The sequence below is a fragment of the Aedes albopictus genome, chromosome 2 (assembly GCF_035046485.1).
Source record: "Aedes albopictus strain Foshan chromosome 2, AalbF5, whole genome shotgun sequence".
Classification (NCBI taxonomy): domain Eukaryota; kingdom Metazoa; phylum Arthropoda; class Insecta; order Diptera; family Culicidae; genus Aedes; species Aedes albopictus.
The window spans coordinates 480,996,531-481,015,284 of record NC_085137.1 but is presented as its reverse complement, the minus strand read 5'-3'; the positions used below and the strand labels follow the sequence as shown (position 1 = coordinate 481,015,284).

The window sequence follows — 18,754 nt, the reverse complement described above, 5'->3', positions numbered from 1 at the left end:
GATTTTCGCGGTATGGACGATGGTTGGTTCTCTTAGCAGCTGATGCAGCTCGTGGTTCATTCGCCTTCTCCAAGTCCCGTCTTCCATCTGCACTCAGCCGTAGATGGTACGCAACACCTTCCGTTCGAAAACTCCAAGGGCGCGTTGGTCCTCTGCACGTAGGGTTCATGTTTCGTGCCCATAGAGGACGACCGGTCTTATCAGCGTTTTGTAGATAGTTAACTTCGTGTTACGACAAACTTTATTCGATCGTAGAGTTTTGCGGAGTCCAAAGTAAGCACGATTTCCTGCCACAATGCGCCTCTGAATTTCTCTGCTGGTGTCGTTGTCGGCGGTCACCAGTGAGCCCAAGTACACGAATTCTTCAACCGCCTCGATTTCATCACCGTCGATATAAATTCGGGGTGGCGGGCGCGGTGATTCCTCCCTGGAGCCCTTTGCCATCATGTACTTTGTCTTCGACACATTAATGACTAATCCGATTCGCCTGGCTTCACTCTTTAGTCGGATGTACGTTTCCGCCATCATCTCTAATTTACGAGCAATAATATCAATATCATCAGCGAAAGCAACAAGCGGAACGAACTTCGTGAAAATCGTACCACTCGTGTTAATCCCCGCTCTCCTTATTACACCTTCTAACGCAATGTTGAACAGCAAGCACGAAAGAGCATCACCTTGCCGTAACCCTCTGCGAGATTCGAAGGGACTCGAGAGTGTCCCTGATACTCGAACTACGCACATCACTCGATCCATCGTCGCCTTGATCAATCGTATCAGTTTATCCGGGATCGATTGTATCATACGCCGATTTGAAATCGATGAACAAGTGATGTGTGGACACGTTGTATTCGCGGCATTTCTGCAACACCTGGCGGATGGCGAACATCTGATCCGTTGTAGCGCGTTCACCCATGAATCCAGCCTGATATTGCCCTACGAACTCTCTTGCAATCGGTGATAGACGGCGGCATAAAATTTGGGAGAGTACCTTGTAGGCAGCGCTCAGTAGTGTGATCGCGCGATAGTTCCCGCACCTAAACCATATCACTTCAATATTGTATAAGAGCTTTTGGGAAGAGGTTATAAGCTTATTAGAGTACTTGTACACTTTAATGATTGGTTCAATAGTGAAACTATTGATAAATAATCAACCAGTAACGATTGATAAACAATTTAAAACATTTTTTTGCGATTTTGACAAATTGAAGTTTGTTTGAGCACTTTTAATGCAAAGCAATAAAAACTTTGAAAGAAGTCGTGGGCGGGAATCGGTTAAGTATAGTTGTTGGATTTGTACAACTGCCTTTGTCATTGCACATGTGCATCCTTGATAAATCTTACTTTGATGTGCTGACAATTCCCTCATAAAATCACTGAAAGCCTTCTTCGGATTTATCGTTGACAAATAGGGGGAGGACGATACGTTTTATTACCGTCGTAAATTTTAACACAAAATTGTCTCGTACCAAAGTGATTTACGGTGTCTATTTCTCTTCCGTTCCCTTGCAAACAGGTGAAAAAACGCCAGCAGCGAGTGACGATGATCCTCGACAGCAAGCACATCCCCTACACGATCGTCGATATCACAGAGCCCGGCCAGGAAGCGGAGAAGGACTTCATGCAGAAGAATTCCGAGCACAACGGGGCGACGATCAGCGATCAGAACCCGCGTCACCCGCTACCCCCGCAGATGTTCAACGATGCCGAGTACTGCGGGGACTACGACGACTTCGACTTGGCCAACGAGGTGGACAACCTGGAGGTGTTCCTCAAGATGGAAGCCCCGAAACCGGTGAGCGAAGACCAGCAGAGGAATGGCACCGGCGACGCCGTCCAGGACCAGCAGAGCCAGGTGACAGCGGCGGCGGCGGCGGCGACGGAGGCGTCGACGGAAGACGACGAGGACAAAGAAAATAAGACTGAAGAGGGAGCGAACGAGGTTTGAGTTGTTTGCTATACTCTACTCACACAAGAAAACGTGTGCCGTTTTGAGTTGTTTCGTTTGAGTTTGAAAAATTTTTGGCGCACAGAAAATGATGTGGGAAATTTTTGCTCGTTTTGCTACTATTACATTTAACCACAACAACGATTAATGATGATGGTCCTCTCTCACTCGCGTGGCTTAAGATTGCTCCTGGCTACCTCTCTTTGGGATTGAAGGGGGAAATGAACCGATCGCGCCCCGTCGCCGCTAAAAGACATTATGTTATTAATATAGCTTATTATATTAAACGAATTGCAATTTTCTTCGAAGCTGATGTTCTCCACTTGACTTAAGCAACGACAGAAGGTTTTTGCAACCATCAGAAAACTAGTATGCATCATAGGGATTTTGAAAAGTGTTTCATGGAATGATCTGAAAGATTGAGAATATATTAAATGCCGTCAGTTCCTAAACTTCTTAAAAACTGTATTCAAATTAATTCCCAATCTATTTGTTTGCAGGCGAACGGAAAAGGACATCATAAGTTTCAAAATCTTTGATTTCAAATAACGAATTAATTTGGAGCTTGATGGACCTACACCACACGATGGAAAAAAGTTCCACAATATGTATCGATTTTCAAAACGTAATCCAAAGCCTTCTTATGTAAAGTTCACAAACTTTTACCTGTTGCACCGCTCTCCCATCACGATAATGACAAAATTGATGTTGTTAGTTATTTTTTGCAATTTCTCATCGTAATAGGCTGTTTTACCTCACGCAAATCTGACAGTAAAAGGCCTACTTTCCCACACCAAATTAACAGTGCTGTAATGGTTCATTACAGCACTGATTTGCGTTGCGTAATGAACCATTACAGCACTGTTTTCAGTTTTGGTCAACTTCTTGATGCTTTCTGGACGCAGTTATGGAAAATTGTGACAACTGCACAGTATAACCTGTTATGATCAGATTTTCTTAAACATGGCTATGAACATCAGTGTGCAGTTTGATGAAAAAGTTTTGTTAAAAACTATCCTCAAGGGTAATTTATGAAATTGCAAAAAACGTTGTACGCAACTCGGTGCAGAACTCGATTTTTCCAGCACTCGTCGTAATTATCCAACTCGGCAAGCCTCGTTGGATAAATGTACGACTCGTGCTGTAAAAATCGTCATTCTGCACCTTGTTGCGTAAACTACTATTATCTGCCAGAGTTACGGATATGATTGGCATTACCGTTCATCTGCCGGGCACGCTGTTCAACAACTAGGGCAGCTCTAAAGATTGCCTCTACAAGTTGACCATTGACGTTTCTGGTATCTTATTTCATCGGACAATCCTCCTTAGCGTGAGAAGAACCACCGCAAATCATGTAAACTTGAGAAGAAAGTCATGTTCTTTCAGGGTTTCACGGCTTCTTTTCTAACATTTTGAAGAGAAACTTGGTCTAAGAATTCCCTTATGGAGTTTAACATAAGAGCTTTTTTATCAGGAGTTCAATTTTTACTATCTTGTAGGATTGTTCTTGTCTGTATTTATCATATTTATCAGTTTAATTATTTCAGTTTATTGAATTGAAAGATAACTCCATTTTCGATAAAACACTTTTCAACTCTTTATGATGCTTCTTGTATATGCTATGAACGCAATGAATAGGCTTCTTTTAGCCACTATTAACAGTCAAGATGGTGTTGTTTGCTATTTAAATGAAGCGTTAACAATCGTTTCCAGAGCATGTAATTTTGTTGTCGTGAATTTACGCTATAAAATAAATGACGCTAACCACTTATCGGAATTACTATGTTTAAAATATGACTAATTTACACGATAGAAACAATACCACATACTAACGCAAAACGCACCGCTTTTAATGATGCAATGTTCTTCGCAAAAAGATCAATATTAAAGCGTTGTTCATCGGAAAAAGAAAAAAAAAAAAACGAAACGATAAGATAAACATTTGAACAGGTTGCATTCGTTTGCAGAGAGATTTCCGCGTGTTTACCGACACTCTTAGCAGGGTGATATGAAATGTCACGTCGTCGTCGTTATCGTCGCAGTGCGCAATGCCGTGAAATGCGAACTTTTATGAGTTTCGGAGGTTGTTCGGCAGAAATGACTCATATTCGAAATCGACGTGAACGAATTAATTAATCAACCATCACAACCACTTAGTTAACGAAACAATTGATTTATTTATTCACATTGGATGCTTGCTTCCAGCGTGAACGTGTAAGGAGTCCTATTTTCACGATAATATAATAAACTCAGTTATTAGTTTATTTTAATGGCTTCCATTTTCAATATCTCTATCTAACTAGTAAGTAATATCAGATCCTCATATTTTCAGAGCCTTACTAATAAACAAACCCTTTTCCCGAAAAAGTATAAGTAGTATCCAACGAATATCTACTAATCAACAAAAAGTAACGATAGATTGTTCAAGCAAAATCAACAAAACGTAGAAAAAAGAAGGAAACAACTACAAATCAAATGAAAATCGAGCAAGCTTAAACATACGGAACGAAAACTTCAAAAACATGTGCATTTCAACAACCACAATCTTTCATGTAAACTGAAAAGTAAGGTAGTTGCCTAGTAGTTAAGACGTATTTACCTAGAGGATAGTAACTTCTTTGCTGGATAAAGGTCGTCAATAAAGCGTGACAGCGAACGTTCGCTATCAGTCGACAAAAAAAAAAACTCTCAGCTTTGCAATTGTGCCACCCTTACCTCTCTGTATGTGTGTGTGTGTGTTTATTAACCCGACAAATCGCCCTTTTTCCAGAGACTTCGCCTAACATTTCGAATAAATCTCGCTGACTGGATGTCGTAAGATGTGTTCCTCTGTGTTACTGTAGAATAGTTATGACTAATTTTGATTTAATTTTCATTTCATTCCGACGCCGTTGATTACACCCCAAACACATATTGGCATATCGACATCCCAACACACACTCGAACAAAATTGTCCTGTTCATCATGCGTTGGCTCTGGTGGTCACTCATCACAATACTCCACGCACTCAAGCAAAACGAGGTCGAAACAAACGAGCAGACAACCAACGACGAATCCGAAACGAAAGAAGATCGAGATGACGATGCAATAGAGCGGGAAGAGACTGCAACTGCCGTTGAAGATGAGAAACTAGAGGAGAAGAAACTAGAACTGGTCGAAGCATCTATGGATGCTGATGATTCCTCGCATCAGATGCAAGAAGATGAGAAAGTGGTAGGAACGGTAGAAAATAGTGACGAAGATAAAGAACCTGAAGTTGCTGAACACAAAACCAAAGAACTGTCGGAAAACGAAGCCGAGGAACCTATGATTGTTGATGAAGAAAGCAAAGAACCTGTCGAAGCCACAACAGTAAACGCGAGAACACCTCAAGATGCTGAAGACAACGAAGAAAATAGTAGGAGCATCCTGACAGAGCTTCCTTCATCGGAAGCATCAGAATCAGAAACTAAAGTAGAAAGTGTTGACCCGATTACAGAGAAACACTCAGAAGAAACTGAAGAACATACTGACGCAGAAGTAGATGAAGTGACTCAAGAAGGTGAAACGGACAGTTCTCAAAGTGTCAAGAAAGACTCTGAACAACCCATGAGCCTTGACGACGAAGACAGTAAATCCGCAGTACCAGTTGTAGATACAGAAAATCAGAACATCGAAGAAGAATCAGTTGAAAACATAGAAGAGATCAGCGATGAAACCGATCAGAAACCAGTCGTTGAGAACGAGACACCAATGTCTCCCATCACGACAGATGAAGAAAGTACCCCATCCGACGAACCAACAGCAGATCTTCAACCCACGGTGGAAAGCGCCAAAGATCCTCCGCCGGAAAATGATGAAATTGAAAACGAACCAACAATGGTCGAAGCTGCTGGTGGTGGCGGCGATGAAGAGGATGACGATGAAAGTGACAGTGACGAACCCGTATCGGTGATGGAGGTGACAAAAGCAGTTGATGACGGCGAAGTAACTGAAGGCCTGCTCCTAGATAATCCGGTGGAAGAGGAAACTGTTCAGGAGACCGGCGGCGATCCGAAGGTTTGATTATCTATGGTCGAATGGTCAATGTTGTACGTGCTCTCTCTACTCTCGTTTCGCAACGCCTCAACTCTCTGTGCTGCACGAACTATTGTCTCGCATGTTTGTTCTCTGAGGTCAATCGAAGTAAAGTTTATGCTGGGTAGGGGTTCGGGCATCGGGTTTCTTCTTGGGTACCTTAACTCAACAAAAAATCATCCAGAATTAAATCCAAACTATTTTACTAATATTCTTCGTGGAATAATTCCAAAAATTTGCTCAACTATGTTTCCCGGAATTCTATCCGTAATTCCTTCAGGAAATTTCTCCGGAATCCGTTCAAGAATCCCACCTGCGATTCTTCGTGATTTTTTTCAAATGATTCATTCCGGAATAGCTTAAGGGATTCCTCTAGGAATTCCTAGCTGCATTTCTCCCTCCAGGACATGCACCTATTAATCCTTCTAAAATTCTCTTCCAGGATTACGGAAATTTTGTCCAAGGATTCCTTTTAGGATTCAATCAGCAATTCTACCAGAGATTCCTCTTGGATTCTAACAGTGATTGATCCTGATATTCAAAACGGAACCCTTCTAGGACATTCTCCAGAAATTGCTCCCGAGATTCCTCCTTGAATTTCTCCCGAGATTCTTTCGGCAATTCCAGACGTTTTCATGAATTTTCTACCAGTGTTACTCGCGTGATACCTCCAGGGATATCTCTAGAATTCCACTCTAGAATCATCACGGGTTTTCTCAAATGAATTACTTTGGGACTGCTTCTGAGATTCCTCTAGGAATTCTTGCCATAACTTCTCCAGATTCTTCCTGATTTTTTTTTGTGGGATTACGGGAATTTGCTCCACCCGGAATTCCTTCAGGAACTCTTTAAGAGATTCCTCCAGAGATTGCTTTCGGAATTTATCCTTGAGTTGTCATCTGGGATATTGTCTGAATATTTCCCAAATTCTCCAAGGATTCTTCCATGGTTATCTCTTAGAATTCTACTTCTAGATTTTTCCCAAAAAAAATCATTCTGGGATTGCTCCTGTATTCTTGAAAATTTCTTGCAGGATTCCGGTAAATTTTTCAAATGATTCCTATAAAGAATTATCCAGAATTATAGTTCCAAAATATCCAAAAATAGTTCCAGAAATCCTCTTTCAGGGATTATTTCCTGAACTTTTCTAGAGATATTTATACATTTTCTTCTTGGAATTCCGACTCGAATTTTCTTCCGGTATCCCTTCTGATTTTTTGCTGTATTTCTCCAGGGATTCTTCCGAGGATACCTGTTAGAATTCCACTCTAGAATCTTCGCAATATTTCTCGAAAAATCATTCTGAAATTGTTTCAGAGATTGGACTTTCTATCAGGATCCTCCAGAGAATGCCCCCAAGATTCCTCCTGAAAGTTCCCTTCAGTTTTCTTGGAATTTTCTCCCAATTTCTATCAAGATGTATCCAGGGATTCCTCGAGAGATTACACCACAGATTTCCACCAGGATTCGTTGTGGGACGCTTTTCGGCATTCCTTCAACGATTGTTTTCAAAATTATTCCAGGATTTATTCAAAAAAACATTGAGAGCCGAATGCAGTAAAATTTTGTACATTTGGAGCCGGAGGGGTCATATGTGATCCCAACATAGAAATGGCTGTATAAATTCAATAAAACAGCATACTGTCTTCGGTAAAGTTGTTACAAATTGAGTCCACTATAGAGGAAAAATGGGAATAACTGTATTTGTGACTTCACTGACAACCTACAACATCTTGAACATCATAAAGTTTGGAGAAAAAAACTAATTGATATACCAGTTGTTCATATGTATTCATTTAACCTTCGTCAAGAATATCAAATGGTGTTTTTTATTCTGGGATGTTTTAGGTGTTCCAAACTGTCCTGTAGTAAAGTTCTTCAAATCTACAATAAAAAGTTTATGTGTTAATAGCATTACATAATCTACTGGGATCCATGAAGCTCTTGAAATCTACAATGTATTTTATATACACAATAGGGATATTCTAGGTCAGCCAAACTACCTTGGAGTTCAGAACTTCAGGTCTACACTCGTAACAGTAGCCATACTGTTATTCTGAGTAACGTTGTCTAATCAACCACGGTTACTGGACTAGTCTGAACTCTACTTTGTATTATTATAAAATTTTGGGACATTCAGGGTTGTCCAAACTGTCCTAAAATGAAGTCCTTTAAATCTACAAAAATAACTTTATACAATTCAGTATCATAATTTACATTTTATATAACTCATCAAAATCAAAATGATCAATTTTTCCGAAGTGGCCCATTATGCAACTGAAATGAGTTGCATTCATAATGCAACTCATTTGAGTTGCATTATGAACATTATGCAACTCAAATGGATTGCATTATGAAAAAAATCATTGCATAAAATTTTGTATGGAACTCGTTGCAAAACTCGATTTTTTCAGCACTCTCCGTATTTATCCAACTCGACAAGCCTCGTTGGGTAAATGTACGACTCGTGCTGAAAAAATCAACTTTTTGCAACTCGTTACATAAATAACTATTATGTGTTTTTTTCTATAAATAATAGCATTGCATAATCTGCTGGGTTCCATGAAGCTCTTGAAATCTCAAATGTCATTTAGAGACACTATAGGTATATTCCAGGTCAGCCAAACTATCTTGAAGTTCAGAAGTTCAGGTCTACACTCGTAACAATAGCCATATCTGATATATGCACTGAGTAACGGTGTATAATCAATCGCGGCTACTGCACCAACCTGGAGTATACTAGGATATTATCACAGAGAAACAGACGTAACACTTAGAACCAGTGCTGAAAAAATCATTTCGTCATATCTAAATTGAACCACCTACAGCTCATTTTAGAAGCTGAACCTGAGAATATGATATATGGTAAACTTGTGCGGCTAGACCAATTCTGCAAGAAAGTCACGGAAAAACCACTACTTTTCGAATATTTAAGGTAAATGTCACGGACTACCTTCGAAAAATCCCAATGATATTCACGGTGAATATCATTTGGCATTTTTCAAAGGTAGTACGTGACATTTACATCAAATATTCGAAAAATAGCGGTTTTTCCGTGACTTTCTTGCAGAACTGGTCTAGCCGCACAAGTTTCCCATAAACCATATTCTCAGGTTCAGCTTCTAGAATGAGCTGTAGGTGGTTGAATTTGGATATGACGAAATGAAAGTTTCAGCACTGCTTAGAACAAACTTCATTAAAAAACATCGTCACGAAAACATAATCGCCCAATGCTAAATGCACTGTGCTTGGCCGGGCCGCCACTAGATGGCGGTAGTGAGCAAACGTCAAACAGGAGCAAAAACTATACCAGCGCCGCGAGTGGCCAATCGACCTACTACTGAATATTTGAATTACCCGTTAAAAAGGTGATCGATGGGAAGCGATGAGAGTGTGACGTCTGTTTCTCTGTGATATTATTATGAACCTTTGGGGCATTACGGGTCGTCCAAACTGTCCTGAAGTTTAACTCTTGACAGTAACAGTAGTTATTCTCACAGCGAACTGTACTATTACACATCCAACTGTAATCTGTAATCCCTCTGGCATTTCATGAGTCATTCCAAAATAGTTGGGAAATATTCCAGATCAACCAAACTACTTTGGAGACCATATCTTCAGTTCTACACTTGCGATAGGAACAATAAGCGTTGTTATATTTTTAGGGAGATTTTGGGACATCCTTACTGTTATGGAGCTAAGTTTTATAAAAAACAACTATTGTGACATCAGGTGATTCCGTTTTAGATAGTAACGTTACACAACCAAATAGGATCTATAAACCTCTTAACTCTCAATGGTCACTACATGAAATATTTGTGATAGTTAAGATCATTCAATATTTCATGGAGCACACAACTTTATATCTACACTTGCAATGCTGGCCTGCTACACTAAATAATGATACATAATGAATAATATTTACTAATATTCTTCAAAGACTAGTTGGTATTGTTTTGTACCTTTGAAACATTTGTGCTATAAAAAGTTATGTTACCTAGTCCAACCCACCCAGATCCTTCTGTAAAACTCAGAGCCATTCCAAAATACCTTTGAGATATTTCAGGTTTATGTGGGACGCGGCTTAGGATAAGGGTTTACTGATTCAGTTTTGATATAATTGTTATTAACGCTAAATAAATGAAATGGATACAATCATTACGGTTGGTAATTTTGTTTAGACTCCATGTTGCATGTTGTCCAATATTGCTGGACAGTATTAACGATTCTGAATATCAGAATATCGCGAAGCTAGATCGTAGTATCTGATAGTGCTCTTAGAGCTCCAGTAGGTATAATAGATTATAAAACATATATCTATATAGCCAAAACAGAAACTTCAATTGCTGTAGATGCTAGATTTTAAGCATCATAATAGTTTGGATGACCCCAGCCGATCTAATGGTGTCCCTTGAACATTCAGAAGATTTACTGGGCATGATAGATTACAAATCGTAGCTTTGTATAATGAAAGAAATGTCCGTTACACTCGTAGACTTTAGGATCTAAACTCAAGAACAATTTGGATGACCTAGGATATCCCGACTGATCTGTTACTGTCTTTTGAACGTTCAGAAGATTTACTGGGCATGATAGATCAATCGTAGTTTGGAATAATGAAATAAATTACCCTTACACCCGTAGGCTTTAAGATCTAAACTCAAGAACAGTTTGGATGACCTAGGTCCTAGGATATCCCAACTGTTCTGACACTGTCTTTTGAACTTTCAGAAGACTTACTGGACATGATAGATTAACAATCGTAGCTTTGTAAAACGAAAGAAGATACCGTTACATGTGTAGACTGCGTAGCATCTAAACTCAATAACAGTTTGGATGGCTTAGGATATCCAGAAAAAATATTCTGCATTATTTTCTACCCTTTTTATGCTATTGGTGCTCAACCACAGAAATGCGTGATTTTTGAAAAACGTCTGGCTCAACTTCGAATTACTAAGAGTAAAAGCACTAGACCTCGCCACTGCTCTAGTCTAAGCCCTTACTTACCTTACCGATCAGGCTAAGGCCGGGATGGCCTCTGATGTACATAGTAGCCGCCTCCATTCCACTCGGTCCTTGGCTGTTTGTCTCCAGTTCCGCACTCTGCGTAGGGTCCGCAGATCGTCCTCCACTTGGTCGACCCACCTAGCTCGCTGCACTCCACGTCTTCTTGTACCGGTCGGATGTCTCTCGAGAACCATTTTAGTCGGGTTGCTATCCGACATCCTGATGATGTGACCCACCCACCGTAGCCTTCCGATTTTCACGGTATGGATGATGGTTGGTTCTCTCAGCAGCTGATGCTTTATGTATGAAGTGGTGAAAATTAGAGCGGGGCGAAGTCTAGCATTTTTACCTACAAGAAAAAAAAGTTGCAACGATTTGATTGTTAAACATATATTCACGTTGGAGATGAACCAGCCGCGGGCTGAAAATCTCTTTAATAAAGCTAATAATAATAATAACAACATATATTCATCGTAAATTGTTGTAAGCATTGCAACAAACAAACATAACAAAAACTATCGAATTCTATTCAATCACTTACACTTACTCATTTCGCAAAAAATTCTAATCAAATGTTCAAACAATAACATGCTTTATTGAAATGCATTTATTGACCATATTCACTTGATGTATTATATTTTCGCTGTGATGTGCTTCCGATTTGATGTGTGATTTTAAAAATAGTAGCAGTAACCATATGCGAGAGGTCTGACGTTATCCTTCAGATTGGAATCAGTCGTGAAATTACGTAATTATTCGATTCGAACCATTTCAAAGGAAACTTCTAGCGACGTGCACGGTTACGACGAAGATTTGGCGGAGCAGAGGGAACTTCTGAAGGCGGCCGCTGCCATGGGAGAACGAGAGGACGCCGACGAGGAAGCCGAAGAGGACGTGGAGATTGCCGAAGAGGTGTGAATAGAACAATAAGCTGAATAAACTCATGAAATCAATGCTATTAACTATTAATAGTCGCTGCTTGTCAGGATAATAGTATTTTAAAAAGGATGCTTCTAACATTTGTACGCTTATAGTACTTTTAAACATCATATTCTTTAGATAACGAAACTGGTTTAAGCTGCCGCCATGTTTGTTTTAAACGCGTAGTCCGCCATATTGGTTGCACTAATCGATCGGCCTATGAATCTACTTCCAGGATGACGTATCCGGCAAACTAGTGGACACCGACGATCCCATGTTGGCCGAGCAAGAGCAGGAGGAGTAAGTCCTATCGCCTCCCGAAACCTCGTATCACTTCAATCAAACCAATCTTTAGGAAAAGGAAAAAAACAACTGTGTAGTAGCTGTTCAAGAAATCCCACGCGTTTAGTTTGTTCTCTCCGTCAACTTATCGAAATTTTCAACTGAAACTAGTATAGCATCAATGTTACTAATTTCGACTTTAGGACTCCCATCATATGAATAATTCTGTACTTTGTAAGAACTACATTAAGGTGAAACATGAAGCATTGATAAGACCAGTTTTATTTTTAAAACAGACACACACAATACACTCAAACAAACTGACGTTCGATACTCTACGGAAGCGTTTCAAATAAGATAAGTTTTATTCAAATCACTCTGGCTGGCTTGAGACGCATCGATGAAGTATAAGTTTTTATTAAAAGCGAAAACCCGAACTACAAACGATTCCGACGATTGATCTATCCTGCTCTGAGCGGTATTCCTGTTAGGGGCTGTTCATAAACCACGTAGACCAAAATTTGACCATCTCAGAACCCCCCTCCCGCCTCGTAGACTTTCGTCCATACAAAATTTTTGAAATTTGTATGGAGCGTAGACTTTGGCCAGACCCCCCCGCCCTCCTCCCAAAAAGTCTACGTGGTTTATGAACGGCCCCTTAAGAGCATTAGGACTCTGAATCAAGAACTGCCCAATCGAACAAGTTTGTATCCATCGTGTAGGAAAAACTAACCCAAGAACGATTCCCGATTGTTTTTCAATAATAAATACCTAGAATGTTGTTGAGAATTGGGGCAGCAGACCAGGAGAAAGTTCTCACGAAAAATCTGTATAGTGAGGATGATGAATCGTGATATGAAGAACCCTTTCGACCGTTGTCAGCTAACGAAGAACACGGAACCTATAAAACGGTGATTTTTGCCAAGCCCACACGCAATATTAGATTTCAGTAATAAAACACATCGTTACAAAACAAAAGGGAGATCCGGGTGATATTGTTGGTGATAAATCACATTCCAGGCCAAGACAAGAGCAAGCTCCAGAGCATTGCCAACATTGCCCATATTCGCATTGTCGACGTAAGCGCCACTGTACTTTTCGACACATTTTTGAATTTTTGACATCTAACTAACTTGTGATCTATTGGAAAAAAACTAGTCACAAATATGCACTTGCATTAGGTATTAGCTGGTGTATGCTGACATTGTAGGTGGTGGTTACGTCGACTATGCGAATATGGGCAGAGTAGAGCGGAGTACTCTGCAAGAAAAAAAGCAAGTAGGAGCAATGTAAGAACTGGCCCCATGTGGAGAAATCCGGCAAATAACTGTATAAAAAACGTTACATTGAACCCGGGAGCGGTCGCGTCGTGTACTGAGTACACGAACATTGAAACACAGACAAACAGACGTAACACTCTGATAATTCACATCGTACACCGATTTAACGGTCTTTTTCAAAATTTGATAGTTGGCCAACTGCCCAACCGTGGCGCTCGCATCGTTTTTGTTCGAGTTTGACGTTTGCTCACTACCGCCACCTAGTTGGTGGTCGGCCAAACATAGGCTTTTTAGCATTGGGCGAATATGTTTCCGTGACTATGATTTGAATCGAAAAATGTTCGAAGTGTTACGTCTGTTTGTCTGTGATTGAAATATGCATAATAGGCCATATTATGAATAAAGCTGAGTAAATTCTCTTTACTCAGATCTCTGTGAAGTTTTACAGAGATTTGCTCCACGGCTTCACATAGATTTAGTAAAGAGCATATACCGTAAAACGGGGTATCATTGATCAGCGGGGTAGCATTGGTCGGTTTGAACGACCCCATGAAATGTTCAAACAAGCATTACATTGAATCAGTTTCTGCCATCGAATAGTATATCGTAATCTGCTATCATTTAACTATTAAATGACATGCAATTCATGAAAATTGAATTTCATAAACATTGAAATATATCGAATTTTCCATAACTATGTTTCTTAACGCAATGAGATACATTGTCAAACAATCATGCTTGGTGTGAATACTGGATACAATATGAGATTAGAAATCACTGTATTACTTTAATATGATATCCTAGAGTTGGATTGAATAAACGAAACTTTCATGAAAACACTCTTTTTCCATAAAATATACGATTTATTAGAAGTAGCCTATCAATTCCTTAAACCATTGCCTACCTTTAGGCGTTATTCGCGATCTGGAGGATTTTAATCCTAAAATAACTCAAAAAGTACATAACTTGTAAGAATTTGGACAACATATTCGAAATAAGCGACCCCGAATTATTTTAAACGCAAACGAACATTGAGCACTGACATGATCAATGTTAGCCCAAATCAACAAAATCAAAAATTAGATTAAAAAGCCTATTAAAACATGTTTTAAAGTTTTACAATACTTTTTCGAGTAGCTTAACACATACTCAGAGGACCAGTACTTGTTTTAAAAATATAATAGATGTAACGTTTGCTTTAACAAGAGAATTATTCAAAAAAGATCGAACATTTTGGTCAATGTTACCCCGGATTACGGTACTCAACTTTATATATACGGCCTAATGTCATCTAATGTCTTTAATCTAATAGCTCTAACCTCTGGTAAAACCAGTTCAGTTATTACGACACATAACTCTTCCAGCATAAGGTGTAGAAATAAATAAGAATGCTTGTGTTACTCGAGATCCACCAACCAAATATGTTTTACCGGGAAACTTAGATTAATTACAGTGGTTGTTCGGTTTTATGACGGTCAAAAACAATTTTACCGTGATATAAACGAAACCGTGAATTTAGCGAAACGAGAAATAAATGTAATTTTTTTATCCAAAATCGTTCAGCTGCAAAATATATAAGTCGTAGCTTATATTTTTAAACTGTTTTGGTGGACTGGACAATACTGTCTTAATTTTATATTGATTTCGGAATGTTTTAAAACAAGTGTGATAAAAACGAAATGAAAATCGTGATATTATCGAACAGAAAACCGTGAATTTGGGCGAGTAGTGATTAAAACGACTAGTGATAAAACCGAAACGCCACTGTACTGCAATGCTAGGTGTCTACTACTGAGAAACTTAGGGTGTCTACTACTGTTGGTTTACCAGGCAATAAGCTTGAAATATGAACATGAAATAGAAAACTAGAAAATCCATCCAGCCGTTCCTATAATATTACTTCAGGATAATCAGAGTAATCTTTTGTATGCCAGTATAGAGTACAACATGTCTGCATTAAAAAAAATGTCCAGGATTTTTCATGTGCGCTTTCAGATATCCTTCGAGAAGGCTCTGATCTCTACCAATTTTACCATTTTTTAATTTTATCATATAGAAGAATCATAGAATTTAGAAAACAATGCGCTTGTGTTGACTTCCCAACTGCTTGCGGGACTTTTTTCCCAAACCATTGAAAAGCAAATGGATATTTTACACAACATTACCTGCAAGGTGAACGGAAGCTAGAGGAAAAGTACTGACTAGGAATTGGAACTGATACAGGAAAAGTACTGACTGACTGACAATCAAAACACAGAGAAACAGACGTCACACTCTCATTGCTTTCCATCGATCACCTTATTAACGGTTGATTCAAATATTCAGTAGTAGGTCGATCTACCATTCGCGGCGCAGGTATCGTTTTTGCTCCTGTTTGACGTTTGCTCACTACCGCCATCTAGTGGCGGCCCGGCCAAATACAGGACGTTTAGCATTGGGCGATTACGTTTTTGTGACGATGTTTTTCAATAAAATTTGTTCTAAGTGTTACGTCTGTTTCTCTGTGATCAAAACGTGATATTGATTTGATTATTATTATCGTCGCAGCACCAAATCGAAGTCACGACTAGCGCGACATGCGAAATTACAGCTGCGAAGTAAAATTTAACTCATTGTAACATTTTGTTGACATTGCGCAGAGCTATAATATGCACGCATCCGACTTGAGTTGCGACACATAAAAGTGGGTAAAAAGTCAATTTTCGCATCCCGAGTCATTTCGGATTTTAACCAAAAGCACAATATAAGCGGCAAAAAAAATGAAAACGACTTCCGGAAAATGTTCTTGAAACATCATTGCAATACCAAACTTTATAACTGAAGATCAAATGCTGTTAGTTCTTACAAGAGCTAAATATCACAGACAAACAGACGTAACACTCTGATATTTCGCATCGTACACCGACTTAACGGTCTATTTAAAAATTTGATAGTTGGCCAACTTATCACCCGTGGCGCTCGCATCGTTTTTGCTCGAGTTTGACGTTTGCCCACTACCGCCACCTAGTTGATGGTCGGCCAAACTCAGTCCTTTTAGCATTGGGCGAACCTGTTTCCGTGACTATAATTTGATTTGAAAAATGTTCGAAGTGTTACGTCTGTTTGTCTGTGTAAATATGATAAGTATGAAGATATTTCAGGAATACATTTTAGATATTATTTTCAGATCTTTTATCTCTTATTTCAATCAAACCAAAATCGATTTTTGATTTTCATGTCAAAATCTGCTATTTGTTATTGGGCGCTACTGTTAACTTCTCAAACGGGTTTGAACTTAATGAACATCATTGGAAAATCATAGTATTTCGCTATTCTAATTCCTACCAACCATTACCTCAAACATTTCCCCATCTAGGGTATTGTTCCATTTGGGCAGGTGTACCTATTTTGGGCACTTGCCGCTATAACTAAGTCAAAGTCAAACCGATTGATTTGATTTTTTGTACAGAGTTAACTGTACGTGCCAAACTCTATACAAAATTTCAAATCAATCGGTTTGAAATTGACTTAGTTATAGCAGCAAGTGCCCAAAATAGGTACACCTGCCCAAATGGTACAAGACCCTACTTTCTCTTATTTCTGACTCAACGTTCCTACTGGAACTGGATAAGCGCGTCAAATCCTTTTCCACTACTGGGCTAACTGTTTTCTAACCCAATTAATCCATGGACTTTCAAAAGTTCTTCAAAGCCATTATTTTTTTTGGAAAATACTCTAATATTTCGTCAATATATTCTTCTCTCTCTCTCTCTTCTTGGCGTAACGTTCCAACTGGGACACAGCCTGCTCCTCCTCAGTAAATTCTTGCTGGTATTGCTGCAGGATTTTTTTCAAAAAATCTACATGAACTCTTACAGCGATGTATCCAGGGTAGGCTGTCCCAAAAAAAAAAATCGATGTTCGAAAAGTCAAGGTGCTCAAAACTCTTAAGTGAAGTATATGCATATTTGAAGCATTTTTATAGAACATTTCGATTTTCTAAAAAAACGTTTTAGAGGTTCCACCAAAGCAATTTTGGAGAAATTGTAGAAAAAAAAAATTTTTTTTTTCAAATATGTTAAATCCTTTTTAGAGAAATGAAATGGCGCAAATGAAAAGTACTATCAGATAAAACTTTCATGATTGAAAATAAAAAAATAGTACATGTATTTTTTAGTGAATTTTGATGAAAAATGCTCAAAAAATAGACATTTAACCAGCCCTGGCGGAACCTCTAAACGATTTTTCAGAAAATCGAAATATTCTACAAAAATGCTTCATATATGTATATCTTTTATTGCAAGGTTGAGCACCTTGACTTTTTTCGAACATCGATTTTTTTGGGACAGCCTAATCTATGGGTTTTTCTTAGGACCTTCAATAACTCTTCCTATAATTGCTACGTGGATTTATCCAGGGATTTTTTCAAGAAACCATGCTAAGATTTCTCAATATATATCTGCTTTGATTAATCCAGAAACTTATTTTGGAGTTCCTCCAAGATTTTTTCTTGAAATTTCTATAAGAACCCTTACAAATATTTTCATGCATTATTCTTATGATACCCCCAAGGATTCCATCAGGAACTCTTGCTGGGATTCCTCCAGAAATTTTTGCTGATATTCCTGCAGCACTTTAATGGAGGAGAGCGTGCTCCTGACGCCGACCTACTGATGAACAAATTTTGCGATTTTCCTAGGGTCCAACAATTCCTCTTAGGATTCCTTTAGGGATCCCTCTATAGAAGATATACAGTGTATCAAACAATTGTCCGTACAGTGATTTTTTAGTCAAAATAATTTTTCATTTAAATGATTATAACTTTTTTATACGTCAATCAAAAACGCTGAAATTTTGACCAATTATAGCCCATATATTAAAGCTCCATTGGTAAAATTTTGAACGAGATCGAATAAGTTTTCTAAAAGTTATAGAACTTTTAGTAAAATTTATAAAATTTTTGAATACATTTTCAAAACATTATGTCTCAATATGTACTTAATGAAACTTTTTCAATATTTTTCGTGTTACAGCTTATACCTAAGACTTTCATATGTAGCTTCGTTTAAGGTTTATATTCACTACAAAAAAATATGAAAAATCTATATGTGTTGAGAGTGTCATTTGGAAATTTATCATATTTTGATCAATAAAAGTGCCAAGTGTTTTCAACTATTTTAAACTCTCTTAATGATATATTTTTATACAGGACCTACTAAACTACATATGAAGAGTAGGTCCTATGGATTTTTCATTCAGGTAATGCACTTTTGTTGGATGA

At 38.6% G+C, this 18,754-nt stretch overlaps 1 protein-coding gene across 3 annotated transcripts in view; it reads left to right on the top strand.

Moving 5' to 3' along the window:
- LOC109429026 (probable serine/threonine-protein kinase kinX) overlaps positions 1–13,206 on the top strand; it is a 60,240-nt gene extending 47,034 nt beyond the window's left edge. The window contains exons 2-5 of one of the 3 annotated variants that reach the window (XM_029870701.2): positions 1,517–1,795; positions 4,961–5,986; positions 11,789–11,923; positions 12,168–13,206. In XM_029870701.2, the coding sequence (XP_029726561.2) occupies positions 1,517–1,795; positions 4,961–5,986; positions 11,789–11,923; positions 12,168–12,236 (1,509 nt within the window). In that variant the 3' untranslated portion in view covers positions 12,237–13,206. Of the gene's footprint in view, positions 1–1,516; positions 1,943–4,960; positions 5,987–11,788; positions 11,924–12,167 lie in introns of all 3 variants that reach the window. The other 2 variants (XM_019704854.3, XM_062854112.1) reach the window with 2 other exon arrangements.
- The last annotated feature ends 5,548 nt before the right edge of the window (positions 13,207–18,754 follow it).